The sequence below is a fragment of the Lepidochelys olivacea genome (genome assembly GCF_965140295.1).
Source record: "Lepidochelys olivacea isolate rLepOli2 genome assembly, chromosome: 1".
Lineage (NCBI taxonomy): Eukaryota > Metazoa > Chordata > Testudines > Cheloniidae > Lepidochelys > Lepidochelys olivacea.
In genome coordinates, this window is record NC_140411.1 from 270809938 (window position 1) to 270832685 (window position 22748).

Consider the following 22748-nt stretch of genomic DNA (forward strand, 5'->3'; position numbering starts at 1 on the left):
GTGCTGTGCGTACTACCACTTATACCAGCATAATTTATGTCAGTTGGAGTGTATTTTTTCACACCCCTGAGTGACTTAAGTTTGTAGTGTAGACATGGTCTGAGTTGTGATCAGTGCAGGTCAATTTGCATTTGTTTAAAAACTGTTCTTACTATTTTCTTTTCTTTTTAAGAAATCATAAACTTTTTTGATGGTGTTAAGTGTTATAGAAACTTGGTTTTTTAAAAAATTTAACTTTTGGGCCAGTTTTGAATAAACATTATCCTTCTAAGTTGTTAGAGAATTTATGGACTTACTGACTGACTCCATGTATCTGTGACATGAAGTATGCAAACATAAACTGTTTTTCCCCTCAACCAACTGAAACAGTACCCAAGGATATGGAAATGTTTCTCATAGAACTGCATCTGCAAAATAGTAGGGGCAAAAATTGTGTTGTAGTGTCAGGCTACTACTAATCATCTTATGTAGCACCATAAACTTATCTAGAACTTTGCAAAAGAGAGTAAGGCCTGCCCTTAATGTCTTCTTATCTGCATAACATAGATTTAAAAATAATTACTAAATAGGGGGACAAAATTTTAGATTGGGAAGGATGTGGAGTGAGTAGATATGAGGACGTCTAGAGTGCTCAGTATGAGAGGAGGAGCAAAGTTGAAGACAGGTGTAGATGAACAGAGCAGTGAATTAAAAGCAGAGGAAGGAAGAGCAAAAGTTGAATAAAATGAAAGTAGGACTTTTAAGATGGGGACAAGGAGAACAAATATGATGTGATAAGCTATTTGCGGGAAATTAAGGACGGGGGCACTATAGCTGTAGCAATGGGAGAGGATAACTTGCAAAAAGAGTAAAACAAATAATAGCTACCAAATATGGCTGGGAAATGGTTTGATATTAAAGAACTCCGGTCTGTATACAGCCAAACTGTGAAATATAACATTGAAATTGATTTTATGGAAATTGACAATTCAGTATGCTAAGGAAGTGAAAATCTAACTCCTTTTATGTAGTGCATTGTGAAAGTTAATTGTGGTAAATCTCAGATGCCAAATTATTAGGACCTTTTTGATAATGAGACTAACATGTTATTACTGAACTGTGTTATTTTTTGGAACATAATTAGTCTTTTTGCAATCTGTAAACTGTTAAACTATTTTGTATTAATACTAAATTTTGTTCATATACACGAATCAATTTTATATAGAGATGAGCGTGTGGTGAGCTCCTTGAGTACAAATGGTTGATACAGTTGCCATGAATACTTTATATTTTCCATTTAGATTCACTGTTTTTGAAGAAGCAAACCTGAGACATTAGGTGTTAGTCTTTTGTCTGTGAAGTCCTGAATTAAGAATATGTTAGGTTCAAAATGATGTCATTTTATAGTTTTTACATCACTCATCACACACAGCTTAGAGTGAGAATTCTAAATATGTTCTGGCCGTGCAAATTAGTAAGAAATTTTCATTGTATATTTATAACTATATTTCACAACACCACCAATATAGTCATCATTCTCATCTGAAGTCTGCAAGTCAAATAATGTTTAAATAGCAGGGTTTCATTTAGTAATGTAGTTTATTTCAAACTTCACACAAAATTATTTTACATATTTATACTCCAGAAATATAGGACTTATCCAGAGCACTTGAATTTTATATCATGTGCAAGTTCAGTATTTGACCATAAGCCTTTGCAAAGACAAAAGAAGAACTGTCCACTTCCTTCTCATTGCATTACATTGCTTGAGAGCAGGTGCTGCTGGGTTGATGGAGGGTAATTAGCAATTAGTATTCAGTATTTGCATCAGAATGTGCCAGTACTGCAGGCCAAAACATCAAAAGGTTTGGAAGAGATATAAAATGAAGAAAGTTAGAGCAACTATAGTGTCTGTTTCTAAATAAGACTGATATGATTGTTATCCTGGAGGCTTCACTGTGGAAAGAATGTAGTCTTTCTGATGGAGGAATAATGACCTTGGCTTACTCTAGATTTCTTTAGGAATAAGAATGAGGAAGATGTGATAGCTGGTAACCATGACATGGAAAATGTTGATCACTAAATAAAAAGTTTAGCTTTCAGGAAAAATGTATTCTCCACTTAATTTTACTAGACTAGTTATTATTGATGGGTAAAAATTGCCTGAACTATTCAGTATGAACTTTTCTAGTATGCTGTTTTTTAAACTAGAAACACAGTGGAATAAAACTCTCATTTAAAATTATGTGCAATCTCTTGTTCACATAAACTCTGCCCACTTGATGATAATTATGTAATAGGTATAGCATGCTAAAGGTTTTTCAGATATTTAAAGTGGAACAGTTAATTTGAAAATCATATTTCTTTTAAAATTTTGTGCATTTGTACAAGTAGCACCTGAGACAGTGGATTTTAGTGTGTTTACTCTGCATCTGACAGCAATTTGTGTAAAGTAAGTTTCAGATTTTTCCCTGTATAGTCAGTTTCTCCCTTGAAGAAGACATCCTCAGCCATGAAGAAAAGAGAAGGAAATAAAAGCTATTTTTTTAGGAAGGATTTTTAAAAATCAAGACAAACTATATAAAAGTGCATTATGGAAGCTTTGAATTTTTTGATATTATTCAATTATTTTAAAAAATTCTAGTTGAATTTTTATATCTTCAGATAGAATTTTATCTACATTTTTTGAAAGATTTTCCTCTTGTGCTATGGTTCTAATGTAATGCCATTTATTTAAGGGCAAAAACTTGACTTTAAAATTGCAGTCTTATGGGAGTATTTTTCAGATTCTTAATAATATGTCATTCCTCAGAATATTATATACATACATTATCTATCAGGAAAGATCCAAAAAGATTTACAGATTATGGGTGTGGTTCAGGCACCAGAGCCCTTTATAGCAATTCCATTAACTTCAGTGGGAATTCATGCAAAAAAACATATTCGATTAGGCTCTTCTATATAAAGGACTCACTTTTTACACTGAAGTCTAGCCAAAGATGGGATGGCAAATTTGACTAATTTAAAAAAGAATTCAGTTTCTGATTGCCTTTTTAATAGTATGTTCTAATTTTTTTAAATTAAAATCATAAGGGTTTTCCAGCAGGGAAGAAGCTGACTGAAAAAGTGCAGTCAAATGCACAGTAAACAAACAGAATTTTTGCTAATTTCTGTTATAGTAATTTTAGGTGTTGTAAGTCTAGATACAAAATTCAGACAAATGTGATTTTTAAATTGGTGGTGTCTCAGGACACAACGCTATTAAATTATATTTAAAATGATGAGAATGTCAAGTCTTACCTGAAAAATTGCATCTCCTGCTGAATATAGTTCTCTAATCTCAATCCGGTGCATTGGTTTTTATTTATGGAATCAGTTACAAAACTTCTGGCAGCCCATATACTATTCCATTATGGAGAATATTTTATTTAAAACAGAAAACGGCGATGTTTATATAAGACCTAACTTGAAAAAGACTGGATTTTGTGATCCAGTTTCACTGTGTGTGTAATGTGGATAACATAGTTGTCCTACAGAGGAGTTGAGACAAGCTATTAATGTTTGTAAAGTGAGATTATATTTTTTAAATACACACCTGAAGAAGTTTGGATTAGTCTTTACTCTTCCCTCATTTGTACCTAGTAAATTTGCTGGTGGTTTAGAAGTGCGCTGCAAAGTGAAAACATGTTTCCATTTTCTTTCTTCCTCTCTGTCAGCAGAGCTAGATATGCTACAGTGCGTGCTGGTGGGGGTTGAGGTTCTCTCACTATTCAAAAAGGAACAGTCTGTTTAACTTCAGGCGTAGAGTTGGCTCCAAAATGAATCTTTGGCTAGTAGTTTGGTCATGATACAGTGCCTCTGGGACAGGGGATATGATGTGGTGAGATTGCAGCAAGGATATATGGGAAGTGAGAAAAAATGGCCTACGTATCTTAAGCTTAGTCTACATTCAGTTTTAGTACTGGTATGATTATTTGGTATGGGGTGTGATTTATTTATCTATTTAAACCAAAATATTAAACCGGTACAAATTCCTTGTATGGTTGCAATTATACCAGTATAAAAGTACCTAATACCAGTGGTTCTTAACAAGGGGTATGCTTACCCTTGGGGGTGCACAGAGGTCTTCCAGTTGGGGTACATCAGCTCATCTAGATATTTGCCTAGTTTTACAACAGGCTACCTATAATGCATTAGCGAAGTCAGTACAAACTAAAATTTCACACAATGACTTGTTTATACTGCTCTATAAGTTGTACACTGAAATGTAAGTACAATATTTTTATTCCAATTGATTTATTTTATAATTATATGGTAAAAATGAGAAAGTAAAGCAATTTTTCAATAATAGGGTGCTGTGACACATTTGTACATTTATATCTGATTTTGTAAGCAAGTAGTTTTTAAATGAGGTGAAACTTGGGGGTACGCAAGACAAATCAGACTCCTGAAAGGGATACCGTAGCCTGGAAAAGTTGAGAGCCATTGCCTTATACTCTGTATGTGCAGCTTATTTACTCTTCCTGTACAGGAATAGCTATAATGGTGTAAAACACCTTGATATCAGGGCAACTGTATCCACACTAGGGAGGTTATAATGTTTAACTATACTAGTATAGTTAAAGCAGTACAACTTTTGAGTGTAGACGAGGCCTCAATATAAGTGTATTGGCTTGGTACATAAAGCAGATTCAATTTCAAGTGCTCAATCGACTTTAATTTAGGTTTTGACATTAATTTAAACAAGTGGTTGCAATGCTTCACAACTCTTATGCACCGCACCCTTCTTACATATTGACTAATGTAAAGATGTAGATATGTGACCAAACCACCCTTACATATGAACATTTAATATTCCATAACAGTGGTTTACACCGTGTAATGATCACAGTTTTGTCACTGGGACTACTTTGCACACTTCACACGGATGAGGGAGCAGACTTGAATCTCAACCAAATTTCTGCTTTTTAAAGCATACTGTGGCCACTGAAGTGAATATGATATTGGCATCATCTTGTTCCACAGATCTGTTTTCACGTAAGAAATGTCTTCTTTTAATGACAAATATACATTTTTAATTACTCCTGTTAGTGCTGCTAAACCAGTACAACTTCAGCAGAGCAAGCTGTACAAGTTGACTGGTACAGCAATGGAAACATTGGCTTAGTTCTAACTGAGTAAGTTTTTAATTAGACCTTCAGTGGATCAGAATTGATGGTAATGATGTAAAAGCCAAAGAGAACTCATTAATACTTTGAAAACTTGCTGTGAGTTGTAGTTCTGCTGGAACAAAACACCAAAAGTAACCTAAGAAACAGCAAAATTATATGAAAGCCCTTGAAACACAAACATGGATCTATCTGATGCCATTTCTACAGAGTCCTGTTTAGAGCATAACCACACTTTAAATTAGTTGCTGGGCTCACTTCAGTAACTGTGGCTATAATTTATTTATGTAAATAATATTTTCCCCCAGATATTTTCATCTTTAAGGTTCTAGATGTTAAGAATCTTCTTCTTTCTTTGACAGGAAATTCTGGTGATTAAAGATCATGGCAACCATAGAGGAACTGGCCCATCAAATTATTGAACAGCAAATGGGAGAGGTACATATACATATATCTATATATTTAGTCCTATTTGAGACAAGTTGGACAATAAAGCATAATACTGATATGTAAAGATCAAAGCCACAAGAGAGAATGGTCTCTAGTGGGCCCAAAGCTCCAGAAGACCCTCCCATAGAAGATTAGCAGGAACCCTGTTCTTGCTATCTTCACGTCATGATGCAAAACTTGAATCTTTGTCAAAGCATTCCCCAAAGAAACTGAGCTTAAAAAAAAGTAGCAATATTTTCAAAGGTAGAAATCATTGACTAAATCAGTGGTTGTCTTCATAGAGCTGTTTAGTCATATGAGGCAAGCTTTCCTTTCTTCTAGCATCAAAACTGCATTCTGGATACAGTGCCTGAATATTACAGTAATAGGTGCTTTTGGAAATGTATGAATAGATAGTAAAAATTAGTGTTGTCAGGATGTGTGTGTGTATAAATATAAAACACTTAAGGATTCATTACTATATAGTAAGGTTACTATATGTTCTGTTCAAAATCAGTACAAGTGTGGTTATAAGAAAAATATATAAAAATGGCACCTGTTTACTGGAAATTTCTGCTCTTAGTTAATTTAGATTTGTCTTACTTTACAGTCAAGTTAAGTATTCCAGGTGATTTCAAGTTCAATTTATATCAGTTTTAACGTTGACTAGAAAGGTTTCCCCCTTGGATTGCTAATTTTATATATGTTCTTATGCTACTCTCATAATTAAGTGGCATGACTGACATCTGTCATGTGTGGTTTATCCTTTCTCTCATCCTCTTTCCAAAGGGAGGGGGGTTGGTGTGTGTTTAGGAGATTTTGAGCGGGGTTGGCTTAGTTTTGTTTGAAGGTACACCCTGGGTACATGTTTATGTTAGAAAAGGCAGGTTGAAGAAATACATTGCACTTTGGAGCAGAAGGTGGTGAGGTTTGATCTTAGCAACTGTGGGAGTTTGTTCCACAGTCTTGGACCAGCCCCTGAGAATGCTCTGTCTCCTGAACAAACAGGCTTTATATGGTAGCAAGTTCTCTTGTGTCTGAGGGATGGAGATGTTGACCTAGTCTTCATACAGGAGCTTTAGTCAATCTTTTAGATATCCTGGGCCCAGGCCATTGAGTGCCATGAACTTAAGGACTGAGACTTTGAATTTGACTCCAGAATTCAGTCAGTCTGTGAATTTTTAATATATTTTTTTTAATCTCTCCTCCCTGAATCATCCTTTTCACTGTAGTAATAAAGTTTATATCCAATTCAAAAAGAGCAACAAAAGTCAAACTCATACTCAACAGATGGGGAGAGAGAAAGCCAGCCATGCTGCTTGTCTCTCTCCTTTTCTTCTTCAGTGGAGAGGCCACTTTAATTAGAATAACAGGCCCTATTTGCTCTTCCTGACAGAGACCTGGCCTGCTATTCTATGTCAGTTCTTGTATTTTAGTTTGTTTAGTAAGAGCACACCTGTCTTCCTTTATCCCACAGTTAAAGTAGAGGAAGGGAAGCAATTGAGCTGTTTGCACCACTGCTAGTAACCTCTTTTCTTAAACTTGTGTGGGTTTGATTGCTTTGGTGTGCGAAATAGGTGGAGCTTGTTTTTGACTTCTGACGTATTACCAGTAGGTCCAAACAGGCTTGTACGTTGCTGCTGCAGCTTGCCTTTGTAAAGACAGACTTCTAGCATAGTAAGCAAGTGGTGCTGAAAACATTACTCTCTAGAGGATTTCCAGATACTAATAACTTAACCTTTTATTGTCCAGTTTTTAACTACCACTGTTAGATAAGGTTAGTGAGAAAGTGGTATTGGTGCCAATATAAAAGAGCCTAGATCTATTGAAGAAACTTTCAGTTATGTCTTGATCTTGTAGGTGTATCTTACTAGTCTGGTGTCTGATGTGACTAGTATGGAGACTGTGCTGTTATCTATGGCTGACTACCTATTGATGGAAAGGATATTCTGTGGATTGTTTCTCTGAGCGATCTCAAAGAGTAGCTGAGTATTTGCTCTTCCTCCTTAGGGTCACTTGCATATGAGGCTCTATCTTGTTACCTTTCCAGTTCAATGTGTATTTATGGTTGCTGTCATAAATATAAAGGGAAGGGTAAACCCCTTTGAAATCCCTCCTGGCCAGGGGAAAGCTCCTCTCACCTGTAAAGGGTTAAGAAGCTAAAGGTAACCTCGCTGGCACCTGACCAAAATGACCAATGAGGAGACAAGATACTTTCAAAAGCTGGGAGGAGGGAGAGAAACAAAGGGTCTGTGTCTGTCTGTAGTCGTCTTGGCCGGGGACAGAACAGGAATGGAGTCTTAGAACTTTTAGTAAGTAATCTAGCTAGGTATGTGTTAGATTATGATTTCTTTAAATGGCTGAGGAAAGAATTGTGCTGAATAGAATAACTGTTTCTGTCTGTGTATCTTTTTTGTAACTTAAGGTTTTGCCTAGAGGGGTTCTCTATGTTTTTGAATCTAATTACCCTGTAAGATATCTACCATCCTGATTTTACAGGGGGGATTTCTTTATTTCTATTTACTTCTATTTTTTATTAAAAGTCTTCTTGTAAAACACTGAATGCTTTTTCATTGTTCTCAGACCCAAGGGTTTGGGTCTGTGGTCACCTATGCAAATTGGTGAGGCTTTTTATCCAACATTTCCCAGGAAAGGGGGGGTGCAAGTGTTGGGAGGATTGTTCATTGTTCTTAAGATCCAAGGGTCTGGGTCTGTAGTCACCTAGGCAAATTGGTGAGGCTTTTTACCAAACCTTGTCCAGGAAGTGGGGTGCAAGGTTTTGGGAAGTATTTTGGGGAGAAGGACGCGTCCAAACAGCTCTTCCCCAGTAACCAGTATTAGTTTGGTGGTGGTAGCGGCCAGTCCAAGGTGTAATATTTTGTACCTTGGGGAAGTTTTGACCTAAGCTGGTAAAGATAAGCTTAGGAGGTTTTTCATGCAGGTCCCCACATCTGTACCTTAGAGTTCAGAGTGGGGGAGGAACCGTGACATGGTGGCACAGTGGTGGGATTAACCTGAAATCATTTTGAGATCCAGTTGAGATTTTTTGAACTAGAAATACAGATTTTAAAAAGGAATTTTTAGGAAGTCCAGGAAGCAGCTTTGAAACTGAAAGCAGCTTGGTTTCTCTCTGCTTTGTGGCCAAGCAGAGACAAAAGGGGATTATCTTGTGAATTGCAGGTTTTCTTTGCCTGGAGGCAGGGTACTTAACTCCTGCAGGGAAATTCACAGTCTTCCAACCCAGAGGTTTTTTTTTTTTCTTTTCTTCCTAAAAGTAAATAGGGGGTGTGTGCTCTACCCATTTGCCTGGAGACAAAAGTGACAGGGTTTTTTTTAGGATTTTGATTTTTTTTTGTTTTACAAGGAGCACAGGTTTGAAAAGAAATTTTTTTTTTCTTTGGGCTGGGTAAGCAGGTTTCCAAGTAGTTGGAGGTTTTTTGCTTTAATTTGGGCCCAGAGCAGAGACAAGGGAATTGTCTTTTTCTGTAGGCTGACAATCACTATCAGAGAATAGGTATTCTATTCCAGCACAGCAAAATTTTACAGCCAAGTTTTGTTTGTTTATTTCTAAACCTCGGGTGTAAAGTTAGTTAAAAACAGAGAGGTTAGAATGGCCAAATCCTCGGCTCGACTACAGCTGGAATTAGCCAAATTTCAGGCTGAGGAAAAACAAAGGGAACATGAAAGACAGATAGAACTCATGCGGCTGGAGAAGGAGGTACAGGAGGCTGCCCACAAGAGGGAAATGGAGGCAAGGAAGCATGTGGAGGAGATGGAGAGGATAAAGGCCCAGCAGAATATACCAACAAACCCTAGCAATCCTTCTCCAGGTACCACTTCCCATCCCAGAAAGTTCCCCACCTACAAGGCAGGTGATGATACTGAGGCCTTCTTAGAAAACTTCGAAAGGGCCTGCCTTGGGTACAACATCTCTACTGACCAATACATGGTAGAGCTGAGGCCGCAGCTCAGTGGACCCTTAGCTGAGGTGGCAGCTGAAATGCCTAAAGAACATATGAACAAGTATGAACTGTTTAAATCCAAGGCGAGAGTCAGAATGGGGATAACACCCGAGCAGTCTCGTCGGAGGTTCCGAGCCCTAAGGTGGAAACCAGACATGTCATTTACCCGACATGCCTACCACATTGTGAAACATTGGGATGCCTGGATATCAGGAGCAAGTGTTGAATCTCCAGTAAATTTGCCCTTCCTAATGCAAATGGAACAATTCTTAGAGGGTGTTCCTGAGGAAATAGAAAGATACATCCTAGATGGGAAACCCAAAACTGTAATCGAGGCAGGAGAGATTGGAGCCAGATGGGTGGAGGTGGCAGAGAAGAAGAAAACTGGTCGCAGTTGGAGCGGAGACCAGAAGGGACCACCCCAGACCACACCCTATTACCGGGGGCCGCCCAAAGCCCCACCTACCTCCCAAAGAACCCTCCAGACCCCTTATCGTCCCACCACCCCGTTCTCCAGCAACCCACCTCGCCCCGGTGACCCGTCAGCTGGACGATGTTTTAAATGTAACGAGCTGGGGCATGTAAAGGCCAACTGCCCCAAGAACCCCAACAGATTACAGTTCATTGCACCGGAATCACACCAGAGGTCCACAGGCCCAGATACCTCCCAGATACCCTTGGAGCGGAGGGAAACTGTGAGTGTGGGCGGGAAGAAGGTCACCGCGTGGAGGGACACCGGAGCACAAGTGTCAGCTATCCATGCTTCCTTAGTGGACCCCAATTTAATCAACCCAGAGATCCAAGTGACGATTCAACCCTTCAAGTCCAACTCTTTCAATTTGCCTACAGCCAAGTTGCCTGTCCAGTACAAGGGCTGGTCAGGAATGTGGACTTTTGCAGTCTATGATGATTATCCCATCCCCATGCTGTTGGGGGAAGACTTGGCCAATCACGTGAAGCAGGCCAAGAGGGTGGGAACAGTCACCCGCAGCCAGGCTAAACAAGCCGTGAGGCCTAGCTCTGTTCCGGAAACTTCTATCAGGGCCCGGTCAGAGGTGATGGACCCGGACCCCAGGCCAATGTCTGCAACAGCAGTAGTGGATCCAGTCCCAGAGACCCAGACGGAACCAGTCCCAGAACCGGAACCAGCCAAACAACCAACACCAGACCCCGTGCCAGCACTGAATCCAGTACTTGCAACCTCAACACCAGAGGGTCCCACCGAACCTGAACTGGCAGCAGCCGATAACCCTACACAAGAGGCTCAGCCGGAGCCTGAATCCCAACATAGTGCACCAGCGGAGAGCGGTTCACAGTCAACAGAAACAGCTCCATCCCCTATATCGCTTCCAGAGGGACCAAGCCTATGTCCCCAATCCAATGAGGAACTGATGTCTCCAGCATCAAGGGAACAGTTCCAGACCGAACAGGAAGCAGATGAAAGCCTCCAGAGAGCGTGGACGGCGGCACGGAGCAACCCACCGCCTCTCAGCTCTTCTAATCGATCCAGGTTTGTTGTAGAAAGAGGACTTTTATACAAGGAAACTCTTTCTGGGGGACACCAGGAAGACTGGCATCCTCAGAGACAGTTGGTAGTTCCAACTAAATACCGGGCCAAGCTCTTGAGCTTAGCCCATGATCACCCTAGTGGCCATGCTGGGGTGAACAGGACCAAAGACCGTTTGGGGGGGTCATTCCACTGGGAGGGAATGGGCAAGGATGTTTCTACCTATGTCCAGTCTTGTGAGGTGTGCCAAAGAGTGGGAAAACCCCAAGACCAGGTCAAAGCTCCTCTCCAGCCACTCCCCATCATTGAAGTTCCATTTCAGCGAGTAGCTGTGGATATTCTGGGTCCTTTTCCGAAAAAGACACCCAGAGGAAAGCAGTACAGACTGACTTTCATGGATTTTGCCACCCGATGGCCGGAAGCAGTAGCTCTAAGCAACACCAGGGCTAAAAGTGTGTGCCAGGCACTAGCAGACATTTTTGCCAGGGTAGGTTGGCCCTCCGACATCCTCACAGATGCAGGGACTAATTTCCTGGCAGGAACTATGAAAAACCTTTGGGAAGCTCATGGGGTAAATCACTTGGTTGCCACTCCTTACCATCATCAAACAAATGGCATGGTGGAGAAGTTTAATGGAACTTTGGGGGCCATGATACGTAAATTCGTAAATGAGCACTCCAATGATTGGGACCTAGTATTGCAGCAGTTGCTCTTTGCCTACAGAGCTGTACCACATCCCAGTTTAGGGTTTTCCCCATTTGAACTTGTATATGGCCGTGAGGTTAAGGGGCCATTGCAGTTGGTGAAGCAGCAATGGGAGGGATTTACACCTTCTCCAGGAACTAACATTCTGGACTTTGTAACCAACCTACAAAACACCCTCCGAACCTCTTTAGCCCTTGCTAGAGAAAACTTACAGGATGCTCAAAAAGAGCAAAAAGCCTGGTATGATAAACATGCCAGAGAGCGTTCCTTCAAAGTAGGAGACCAGGTCATGGTCTTAAAGGCGCTCCAGGCCCATAAAATGGAAGCATCGTGGGAAGGGCCATTCGTGGTCCAGGAGCGCCTGGGAGCTGTTAATTATCTCATAGCATTCCCCACCTCCAACCGAAAGCCTAAGGTGTATCATATTAATTCTCTAAAGCCCTTTTATTCCAGAGAATTAAAGGTTTGTCAGTTTACAGCCCAGGGAGGAGACGACGCTGAGTGGCCTGAAGGTGTCTATTACGAAGGGAAATGTGCTGGTGGTGTGGAAGAGGTGAACCTCTCCATGACCCTTGGGCGTATGCAGCGACAGCAGATCCAGGAGCTGTGCACTAGCTACGCGCCAACGTTCTCAGCCACCCCAGGACTGACTGAACGGGCATACCACTCCATTGACACAGGTAATGCTCACCCAATTAGGGTCCACCCTTACCGGGTGTCTCCTCAAGCTAAAACTGCTATAGAACGGGAGATCCAGGATATGTTACAGATGGGTGTAATCCGCCCCTCTGAAAGTGCATGGGCATCTCCAGTGGTTCTAGTTCCCAAACCAGATGGGGAAATACGTTTTTGCGTGGACTACCGTAAGCTAAATGCTGTAACTCGCCCAGACAACTATCCCATGCCACGCACTGATGAACTATTAGAGAAACTGGGACGGGCCCAGTTCATCTCTACCTTGGACTTAACCAAGGGGTACTGGCAGGTACCGCTAGATGAATCTGCCAAGGAAAGGTCAGCCTTCATCACACATCTCGGGCTGTATGAATTTAATGTATTCCCTTTCGGGCTGCGAAATGCACCCGCCACTTTCCAAAGACTTGTAGATGGTCTCCTAGCGGGATTAGGAGAATATGCAGTCGCCTACCTTGACGATGTGGCCATATTTTCGGATTCCTGGGCAGACCACCTGGAACATCTACAAAAAGTCCTTGAGCGCATAAGGGAGGCAGGACTAACTGTTAAGGCTAAGAAGTGTCAAATAGGCCTAAACAGAGTGACTTACCTTGGACACCAGGTGGGTCAAGGAACTATCAGCCCCCTACAGGCCAAAGTGGATGCTATCCAAAAGTGGCCTGTCCCAAAGTCAAAGAAACAGGTTCAATCCTTCTTAGGCTTGGCCGGTTATTACAGACGATTTGTACCGCACTACAGCCAAATCGCTGCCCCACTGACAGACCTAACCAAAAAGAAACAGCCAAATGCTGTTCAGTGGACCGGAAAGTGTCAGAAGGCCTTTAACAAGCTTAAAGCGACACTCATGTCTGACCCTGTACTAAGGGCCCCAGACTTTGACAAACCGTTCCTAGTAACCACAGATGCATCCGAGCGTGGTGTGGGAGCAATTTTAATGCAGAAAGGACCTGATCAAGAATTCCACCCTGTAGTGTTTCTCAGCAAAAAACTGTCTGAGAGGGAAAGCAACCGGTCAGTCACTGAAAAAGAATGTTATGCCATTGTCTACGCTCTGGAAAAGCTACGCCCATATGTTGGGGGACGGCGTTTCCACCTGCAAACCGACCATGCTGCACTAAAGTGGCTTCACACCATCAAAGAAACTAACAAAAAACTTCTTCGGTGGAGTTTAGCTCTCCAAGATTTTGATTTCGACATCCAACACATCTCAGGAGCTTCTAACAAAGTGGCTGATGCACTCTCCCGTGAAAGTTTCCCAGAATCAACTGGTTAAAATCGTCCTTGAGATGTGGAAAATATTGTTAGTCTTTATGTACTTGGTAGTATATTTAGAGATGCATGTGTCTTATTAACTCTGTTTTCCTAGAGCTCCAGGAAGAAATCCCAGCCAGTGTTTCACCCTAGCTGAGATTTGGGGGGCGTGTCATAAATATAAAGGGAAGGGTAAACCCCTTTGAAATCCCTCCTGGCCAGGGGAAAGCTCCTCTCACCTGTAAAGGGTTAAGAAGCTAAAGGTAACCTCGCTGGCACCTGACCAAAATGACCAATGAGGAGACAAGATACTTTCAAAAGCTGGGAGGAGGGAGAGAAACAAAGGGTCTGTGTCTGTCTGTAGTCGTCTTGGCCGGGGACAGAACAGGAATGGAGTCTTAGAACTTTTAGTAAGTAATCTAGCTAGGTATGTGTTAGATTATGATTTCTTTAAATGGCTGAGGAAAGAATTGTGCTGAATAGAATAACTATTTCTGTCTGTGTATCTTTTTTGTAACTTAAGGTTTTGCCTAGAGGGGTTCTCTATGTTTTTGAATCTAATTACCCTGTAAGATATCTACCATCCTGATTTTACAGGGGGGATTTCTTTATTTCTATTTACTTCTATTTTTTATTAAAAGTCTTCTTGTAAAACACTGAATGCTTTTTCATTGTTCTCAGACCCAAGGGTTTGGGTCTGTGGTCACCTATGCAAATTGGTGAGGCTTTTTATCCAACATTTCCCAGGAAAGGGGGGGTGCAAGTGTTGGGAGGATTGTTCATTGTTCTTAAGATCCAAGGGTCTGGGTCTGTAGTCACCTAGGCAAATTGGTGAGGCTTTTTACCAAACCTTGTCCAGGAAGTGGGGTGCAAGGTTTTGGGAAGTATTTTGGGGGGAAGGACGCGTCCAAACAGCTCTTCCCCAGTAACCAGTATTAGTTTGGTGGTGGTAGCGGCCAGTCCAAGGTGTAATATTTTGTACCTTGGGGAAGTTTTGACCTAAGCTGGTAAAGATAAGCTTAGGAGGTTTTTCATGCAGGTCCCCACATCTGTACCCTAGAGTTCAGAGTGGGGGAGGAACCTTGACAGTTGCTAAGGGAAATAGTGAGACTGTTCATCCTGGTACAGATGACACTTGTATATTTTCCTTTTGTTATATCCAGATGCAGCAATATCTGTTGTTTTTTCCAATGTCTGAAAGAAATGAAGTAAATGGGAACAAAACTGGCCTCAGAGTCAGTGCTAACAGGTGGAGGGAAATATCTTGACAAATGAACTGCGTGCCGAGTGCAGATTCTATTTTTGTGTGCACTCACCTTTGCCAATATAGTTTGGAATTTGGGAATTATGTTGAATCCAATGTTGTTCTTGGGTTTTCAGGTAGCAGCCTTTTTCATCTATAGTTTACCTACAGGATGCAGCTATTCTTCTCTCTGGTTATACTCATGCTGGATGCAAGCTTGTGACTTGCCCTTGGAAACCATATTTGAAGCTGCTTAGAAGTTGAGTCAGTATTTCTAATAGCACTTGTAATTCACCTGAACATTAATTTTCACTGAATTCATAAGCAAAATCCAGTTTGGGGTATAGGTGCACAGAGACCTTTTTTCCCTACCTTTTAAGAAAACTGAGGATATTCACAGACCTGATTCATTAAGATATCGGAGTCACTAATAGCAGTTAGGGTAGAAACTAGATAGTAACTAGATCGGAGGTGGGCAAACTGTGGCCCATGGGACCGTCCTGCCCAGTCCTTGAGCTCCCGGCCTTGGAGGCTAGCCCCTGGCCCCTCCTCTGCAGTACCCCCTCCCCTGCAGCCTCAGCTCGCCATGCCGCCAGCGCTCTGGGCGGCGGGGCTATGAGCACCTGCTGAGCAGCATGGTGGTGTGGCTGGCTCCAACCAAGCAGCGCGGCTGTCAGTCCTGCTGCTCTGAGCGGCATGGTAAGGGAGCAGGGGGTGGTTGGATGGGGTGGAGGTTCAGGGGGGGCCGGTCAGGGAACGGGGAATAGTGGGGGTTGGATAGGCATGGGTGTCCCGCGCCTGTCAGGGCTCGGGGCAGTCAGGGGACAGGGAGCAGGGGGAGTTGGATCGGGGCGGGTCCCGGGGGGCAGTTAGGGGCGGGGCTCCCGTTAGGGGGCGGTCAGGGAACAAAGAACTCGGGGGGGGGGGGTTGGATGGGTCAGGAGTTCTGAGGGGGGCAGTCAGGGGGCGGAAAGTGGGAGGGGGCGGAGAGGGGGCAGGGGCCAGGCTGTTTGGGGGGCACAGCCTTCCCTACCCGGCTCTCCATACAGTTTTGAAACCCCAATGTGGCACTCAGGCCAAAAAGTTTGTCCACCCCTGAACTTAATTATTGTTCATAGACCATTTTAGAAATGAGAAACCTGTTAAGAGCATGATCTTTGGAATAGATTGCAATGATGTATTTTGCAAAACCTCTTAAATGTATGCAGATTAGAAGCAAAAGAAAGTTTTTTATTTTTAAAAAAATTCTGAGTTACTATTTAAGATTACCTATATGAAGCATTACATAGAGTACACCGTCTCATAAATCTTTTGCCCGACACTATCCACTTCCTACCAGGAATGGGGTAGTTCTTATTCCCAAAGCATGGTCAGGCATTTCTGCCAGTCAAGAACTTGTAATAACTGTCTCTCATAATTTGTGGAGCTGTAAAGTAATTACATAGTAGTTTATCCATTTCCTCATTTGCTGCCAAATTCCAGTTCCAGTTAACATCTGTGTAAGCAAATAGGTATCCACCACAAATATGTAAAACTTGATATTTAACAAATACACTGGTTACACTGTGACAAATAGTATTGAATGTTTTTGTTAATGTATCCATGAACAATATCAAGTTTCTTTCAAAGGTTTAAAGTCATACTGCTGTATGTCAATAATTAGCAGTTTCATCTTCTGTAAAGTGTATCTTTGAGAGCTTTAAATAAACAACTGTAATTCAGTCCTGGAATAAATAAGTAATTCTGTAGCTACAGTTTAGGAACCATCATTGCCAGTATAAGAGAACACATATGAAGAAGGACCACAGAACACTAAAAAGAAAAGTCTAGAGTAAGAAACATCTATACAAGGTATCAGGAAAGCATCATCTGCCTGTAAATTACCACCAGTACAGGTCATTTGGAGGATATTTCAGAAAATTTTGCCTTAAAGGGGTCTTTTCTTTGCAATTATTATATAAGTCTAAAATATTATGTATTTGTACTCTATTATAATATCAATAATGAATCCTCTCATTTCTGCTTGAAATTTCTTCATTATAATCTTTAGCCAAAAAAGTATTTTGGGAAGCCTGAAATTAGAGAAAGTGTTTAATTTATTAGAGGCTGTAAAGGGGTTTTACTTTTGTAAAGTCTGATTTTTTTTGTAATGCAGTATTGCAAAAATGAGTTGGTTTAGAAACTTAATTTTTTATATATTCAGTAATCCTAGGAGAAATCTAGTGAATGGAGACATTTTTATTAGACGAGTTCAAATCTTGGGCATTGCTATTAACTATAGAAATATGAACATCCAAGAGCTCTTGGCAGAGTTTATAGACCCATTGATCAGTTTTATGGAGTTTACAAGCTCTGCAGACAAACAACAGAATTTGTAAACTGTATAATCAAAATAATTCCAGTATGAAGAGTTTGGAAATCAACAAAGATTGTAAATTCCTTAAGACAAATAGTTGTATGCAGCGGTGTTGTGGTCATGTTAGTTTTAGGATATTAGAGAGACAAGGCAGGTGAGGTGATATCTTTTATTGGACCAACTTCTGTTGGTGAGAGAGACAAGCTTTCAAGCTATACACAGCTTGATTGGTCCCTTAGAATTTGTACTAACTACTTCTGCTAAACTATCTGTGTGTTCTTGTATTTAGCTGTGACACTCTTAGTACCTTTCTCAGACCTGAAGAAGAGTTCTGTGTAGCTCGAAAGCCTCTCTCTCTCTCACCAACAGAAGTCGGTTCAATGAAAGATGTTACCTCACTCACCTTGTCTCTTTAAGTAAATAGTTCAAGTTTAAGGAACTTGGAAACTCTAGAGACACAAACTTCCTCTATTCCACTGTAAACTAAAAAGTCCAATCTACCCTGACCATCCTCACTACAGAGATGAGATATAGCACTGTAATTACTAACCTCCTTGATGTGCAGAACGTTAAATAAAACCAAGTAACCAGCTTGATCTGAATTAGGCAACTAATGACCTTCTCTATTCCTCGGAAAGGACAGAGAGTTGACATGAATACCATGTTATGTTTCATTGTTTAGAATTTCAAAATTTTTAAAAGTAGTTGAAATACCTACCATAGTTGCATGTGTATGTTATATAGATTAATGGTGATGTGTGGCAAGGTTGTTTGCAGAGATGACCCTTGCCTGCTGATAGTGGGGGCGGGGAGCAGAGTAAGGGCAGCCAGCTTCAGCAGTGTTACTGAGCATGCTCAGTGGAAGCTAAGCAGCAAATCTTGGGGGACATGTGACCCTGCATGCTCCCCCATGTGTTGCCTCTGGTTGTTTGGTAACCTTAATTCATAATTTCTTGATTTAAAAAATAGTTTTTTGTTCTACAGTATTTTAGTTAGATTTTCTTCTCCAAGAAGTAAAAGTGTGTATGTGTTTATAAACTATGTGTGCTGTACAGTTACATGAGCCATGTAATGCATTTTATTTATATTATAAACTGCAGAATAATGTGATAAATTTATAAGTCACCTTTGGCTACTTAACCTGTAAACTGTTCTCCAATTCAGATCTACCAGGTCTACTTTCTCTAGTACAGACCTCTGAGCAGATTCAAATGGCCATTGTTGCTGGATTTTTTCTTTGTTTTTTTCTGAAACAACTTGTGAAAAATGTGTCTTCTCTCTCACCTGAATATGGCATGTATCTTCCCCAAAATTACCCTTACCTGAACGACAGGACGGGGGTATTCAGCTGTACAGCGGTGACAGGTTTAGGTCTGCCAGCTTGCAATTCTTTAGGGCTAGTTTTAGGAACTTTTATACTTCTGGGAAGAGAAAATTGCCAGTGGAATCCAGCACTTGTTTTGAGCTATAATTTATTTTTAAAACTGTTATTGCCTTTGAATAAAGGTGTATTTTATCTTCCATCCTATCTTTTCTCCCTTTTAATTTTTTGCCAAACTTAATGATTTCTGACCTTCACTTAGAAAACCACTCATAGCTAGGGTCACTAGAGTTCGCAGTGGCTCCACTGCATGAAGGCAGGGTATACAATTCCTTTACTGATGACAGTAATGTTGGAGTTTTCAGTTACGGAGATTTACTCCTCCAGTCTTAGAAGTCCTTGTTTCAAATAAAGTGCATACATCTGTTTGAGGATCTTGAGGAAATTTTACGCTGTGAATTCTGTTTTGATGATGATACTTGGGCATAAAAATGAGAAGATACACTTTAAAAATTTGCTATTTTACTGTATTTTCAGTGATGTGCACGGTCAAAGTTATTGGATACATGATTTGAAGCACACTAATGCGCATTTAAAAAAAAAAGTCTACATTCATATTCTAAGAAATTGAACAGTGACCAAATCCAAAGGGGAACTGTGTGGTGAGATTTTCTAGTCCAGGGGTCTCCAAACTTTATGAGATGAGAGCCATATTAGATTTTTGAAGGGGCTTTGCAGGCCGAAGCAACTATGAAAGAAATTAAATACATGCAAAATATATGCAAAATCATTAAAAAAATGACACTACTCTACTCTGTGTCAGTGTTGCATTAAATTCTAAATCAGGTATAAAAGTTAATTGATGTAGGTACTGTGAAATCACACAAAATATTTGTCAATACATTAAAAATAATTTCACATTATTTTTTTATTTCTAAAAACTCACACATTTGTATCCTACAAATACACATATTAAAAATAAAGAAATATTTTAGAATTAGTGAGAAGTATGGTACTGATGTTTTTCTGACAAAATTCCATTTAGTTGTGGTTCAAAGTTAGTGTTCCCTATCATCAAAATTGATTGTAAATGTTCATCAGACAAGGTCGATCTGTAGTTGGATTTCACATATTTCGTCATAGAAAATGTTTTTTCACACACATAAGTAGTGCCAAACACTGACATTAATCCACAGACAAAGTTTTTTACATGAGCATATTGATCACTTGGCAGGCATTTATAGAACTACCAGATTTCCTTCCTTATATTTGTCCTTCAACACGTCATTCGATTGCAGGTCAATTCAGGTGTCAGTTTTTCGAGATCGCATTCAAATGGGTTTTGGAAGATCCGTATTCCTTCTGCATTTCACATCAAGGTCACTTCACTCATCTGCAGCCTACCTGTTTGCTTCTCCTTGTACTTGCTCGGGTGCAGCAGCAACTCTCCACTAAGTTGGCTCCCCTTTTGTGTGGGACACTGGTTCCGGGGGGCGCGCACAGCTCAGCTGAGCTACCCCTTTCCCCGCGAGCTGCTGTCGGCAGCCCCCTGCCTGCTTGGCATGCCTACTCAGCTGCAGCCTGTCTGCTTTGTGCTGATGGGTATCTATGCCTGCCTGTTTGCTTCTCCTGCTCGGCTGCAGCAACGACTCTCCCCTAAGTTGGCTCCCCGAGGCACTCATCCCTGCGCACAGCTCAGCTATGCGGCCGCCTCCTGTGAGCTGCTGCCGGTGGCCCCTCCCCCTGCCTGCTCGCATGCCTACTTAGCTGTTTGCCGCCTCTCCCCTGTTGATTGGAGGGCCGGACAAATGGAAGCCCCGGGCTGGGTGCGGCCCGCAGGCCATAGTTTGGAGACGCCTGTTCTAGTCCGTTGCTCATTGACAGCAGTGATGCCACTGGCCTTAGCAGGGCATTCAGAAGTCTATTATTTCTTTATGTATTCTGAGACAGCCAAAAAAGACTTCCATTTATTCTCAGTGGATGAGACACCATCTCACTGTTGTTGCTGATGAGAGGCTTTTTTTTTATGCCTCTCTGCATCATAGTGTCCTGTCTTTGAGAATACATAGATAAGTAGATGTCTTTTTGCAACAGATAATAGTCATACTTAATCAATGTTAGTTATTATTTTGCTGGAACAAATGATCTAAATTGTGACTAAAATTCTTAAATTCTAGGATTATAAATAATTATTTCTGGCTCAGATTGGCTTGGTAGATTTAATTATAGATAGATTTCTAGAGGGGCAACTTGTTGCAGTCCTGATTCTTTATTGAGAGCTATATATATATGCAACAATGTAGTTTGCAGTAGGATTTATATTTTAATAGCTCAAATGGATCATAATTAGGGCTGTCGATTAGTCACAGTTAACTCATGCCATTAACTCAAAAAATTAATTACAATTAATCGCACTGTTAAACAATAGAATACCAATTGAAATTTATTAAATATTTTTGGATGTTTTTCTACATTTTCAAATACATTGATTTCTATTACAACACAGAATACAAAGTATACAGTGCTCACAAATTGATTACAAATATTTACACTGTAAAAATGATAAAAGAAATAGTATTTTTCATTTCACCTCATACAAGTACTGTAGTGCTATCTCTTTATTGTGAAAGTGTAATTTACAAATGTAGATTTTTTTTGTTACATAACTGCACTCAAAAACAAAACAATGTAAAACTTTAGAGCCTGCAAGTCCACTTAGCCCTACTTCTTGTTCAGCCAATCGCTAAGACTAACAAGTTTGTTTACATTTATGGAAGATACTGCTGCCTGCTTCTTATTTACAATGGCACCTAAAAGTGAGAACAGGCGTTCACATGGCACTTTTGTAGTCAGCGTTGCAAGGTATTTATGTGCCAGATGTGCTAAGCATTCATATGCCCCTTCATGCTTCGGCCACCATTTCAGAAGACATGCTTCCATGCTGATGATGCTCATTTAAAAAAATACTGTGTTAATTAAATTTGTGACTGAACTCCTTGGGGGAGAATTGTATGTCTCTTGTTCTGTTTTAACTGGATTCTGTCATATATTTCATGTTATAGCAGTCTCAGATGATGACTCAGCACATGTTCATTTTAAAAAACACTTTCACAGCAGATTTGACAAAACGCAAAGAAGGTACCAATGTGAGATTTCTAAAATTAGCTACAGCACACTCAACCTAAGGTTTAAGAATCTGAAGTGCCTTCCAAAATCTGATCAGGACGGGGTGTGGAGCATGCTTTCAGAAGTTTTAAAAGAGCAACACTCCGATGAGGAAATTACAGAACCCAAACCACCAAAAAAAAGAACAACTGCTGGTTGCATCTGACTCAGATGATGAAAATGAACATATGTCGGTCCGCTCTGCTTTGGATCGTTATTGAGCAAAACCCATCATCAGCATGGACACATGTCCTGTGGAATGGTGGCTGAAGCATGAAGGGACATACGAATCTTTAGCACATGTGGCATATAAATATCTTGTGATGCCGGCTACAACAGTGCCATGCAAACTCCTGTTCTCACTTTCAGGTGACATTGTAAACAAGAAGCGGGCAATATCTCCGGCAAATTGTAACCAAACTTGTTTGTCTGAGCGATTGGCTGAAGTAGGAGTGAGTGGACTTGTAGGCTCTAAAGTTTTACATTGTTTTACTTTTGAATGCAGTTTTTTTGTAGATTTTTTTCATGTAGTTCTACATTTGTAAGTTCGACTTTCATGATAAAGAGATTTCACTACAGTACCTGTATTAGATGAATTGAAAAATACTATTTCTTTTGTTTTTTACTATGAAAATATTTGTAATAAAAAATAAATATAAAGTGAACACTGTACACATTGTATTCTGTATTGTAATTGAAATCAATATATTTGAAAATGTAGAAAACATCCACAAGTATTTAAATAAATGGTATTCTATTATTGTTTAAGAGCACGATTAATCGTGATTAATTTTTTTAATCGCTTGACAGCCCTCATCGTAATTGAATTGTGCCAAATAATTGATTAAACCATCAAAAGTACTAGAAATAGTCAAAGCTCTGTGTTGTGTACATTATACTTGACCTAACGTATGTGGAACTTTCACCGGTCTAGTTAGTATTATGTTCGTTTGTTTTTTACTTTAA

General features: G+C 40.3%; 1 protein-coding gene across 6 annotated transcripts in view; it reads left to right on the plus strand.

The window, feature by feature from the left end:
- The window catches only part of NR2C1 (nuclear receptor subfamily 2 group C member 1), a 113360-nt gene that overhangs the window by 31256 nt on the left and 59356 nt on the right, over positions 1-22748 (plus strand). For 4 of the 6 annotated variants that reach the window (XM_084642660.1, XM_084642665.1, XM_084642661.1 and 1 more), the window contains one exon: positions 5510-5585. The exons of the other annotated variants lie outside the window; for them this stretch is intronic. In XM_084642660.1, the coding sequence (XP_084498786.1) occupies positions 5532-5585 (54 nt within the window). In that variant the 5' untranslated portion in view covers positions 5510-5531. The remainder of the gene's footprint in view (positions 1-5509; positions 5586-22748) is intronic. 6 annotated transcript variants of the gene reach the window in all.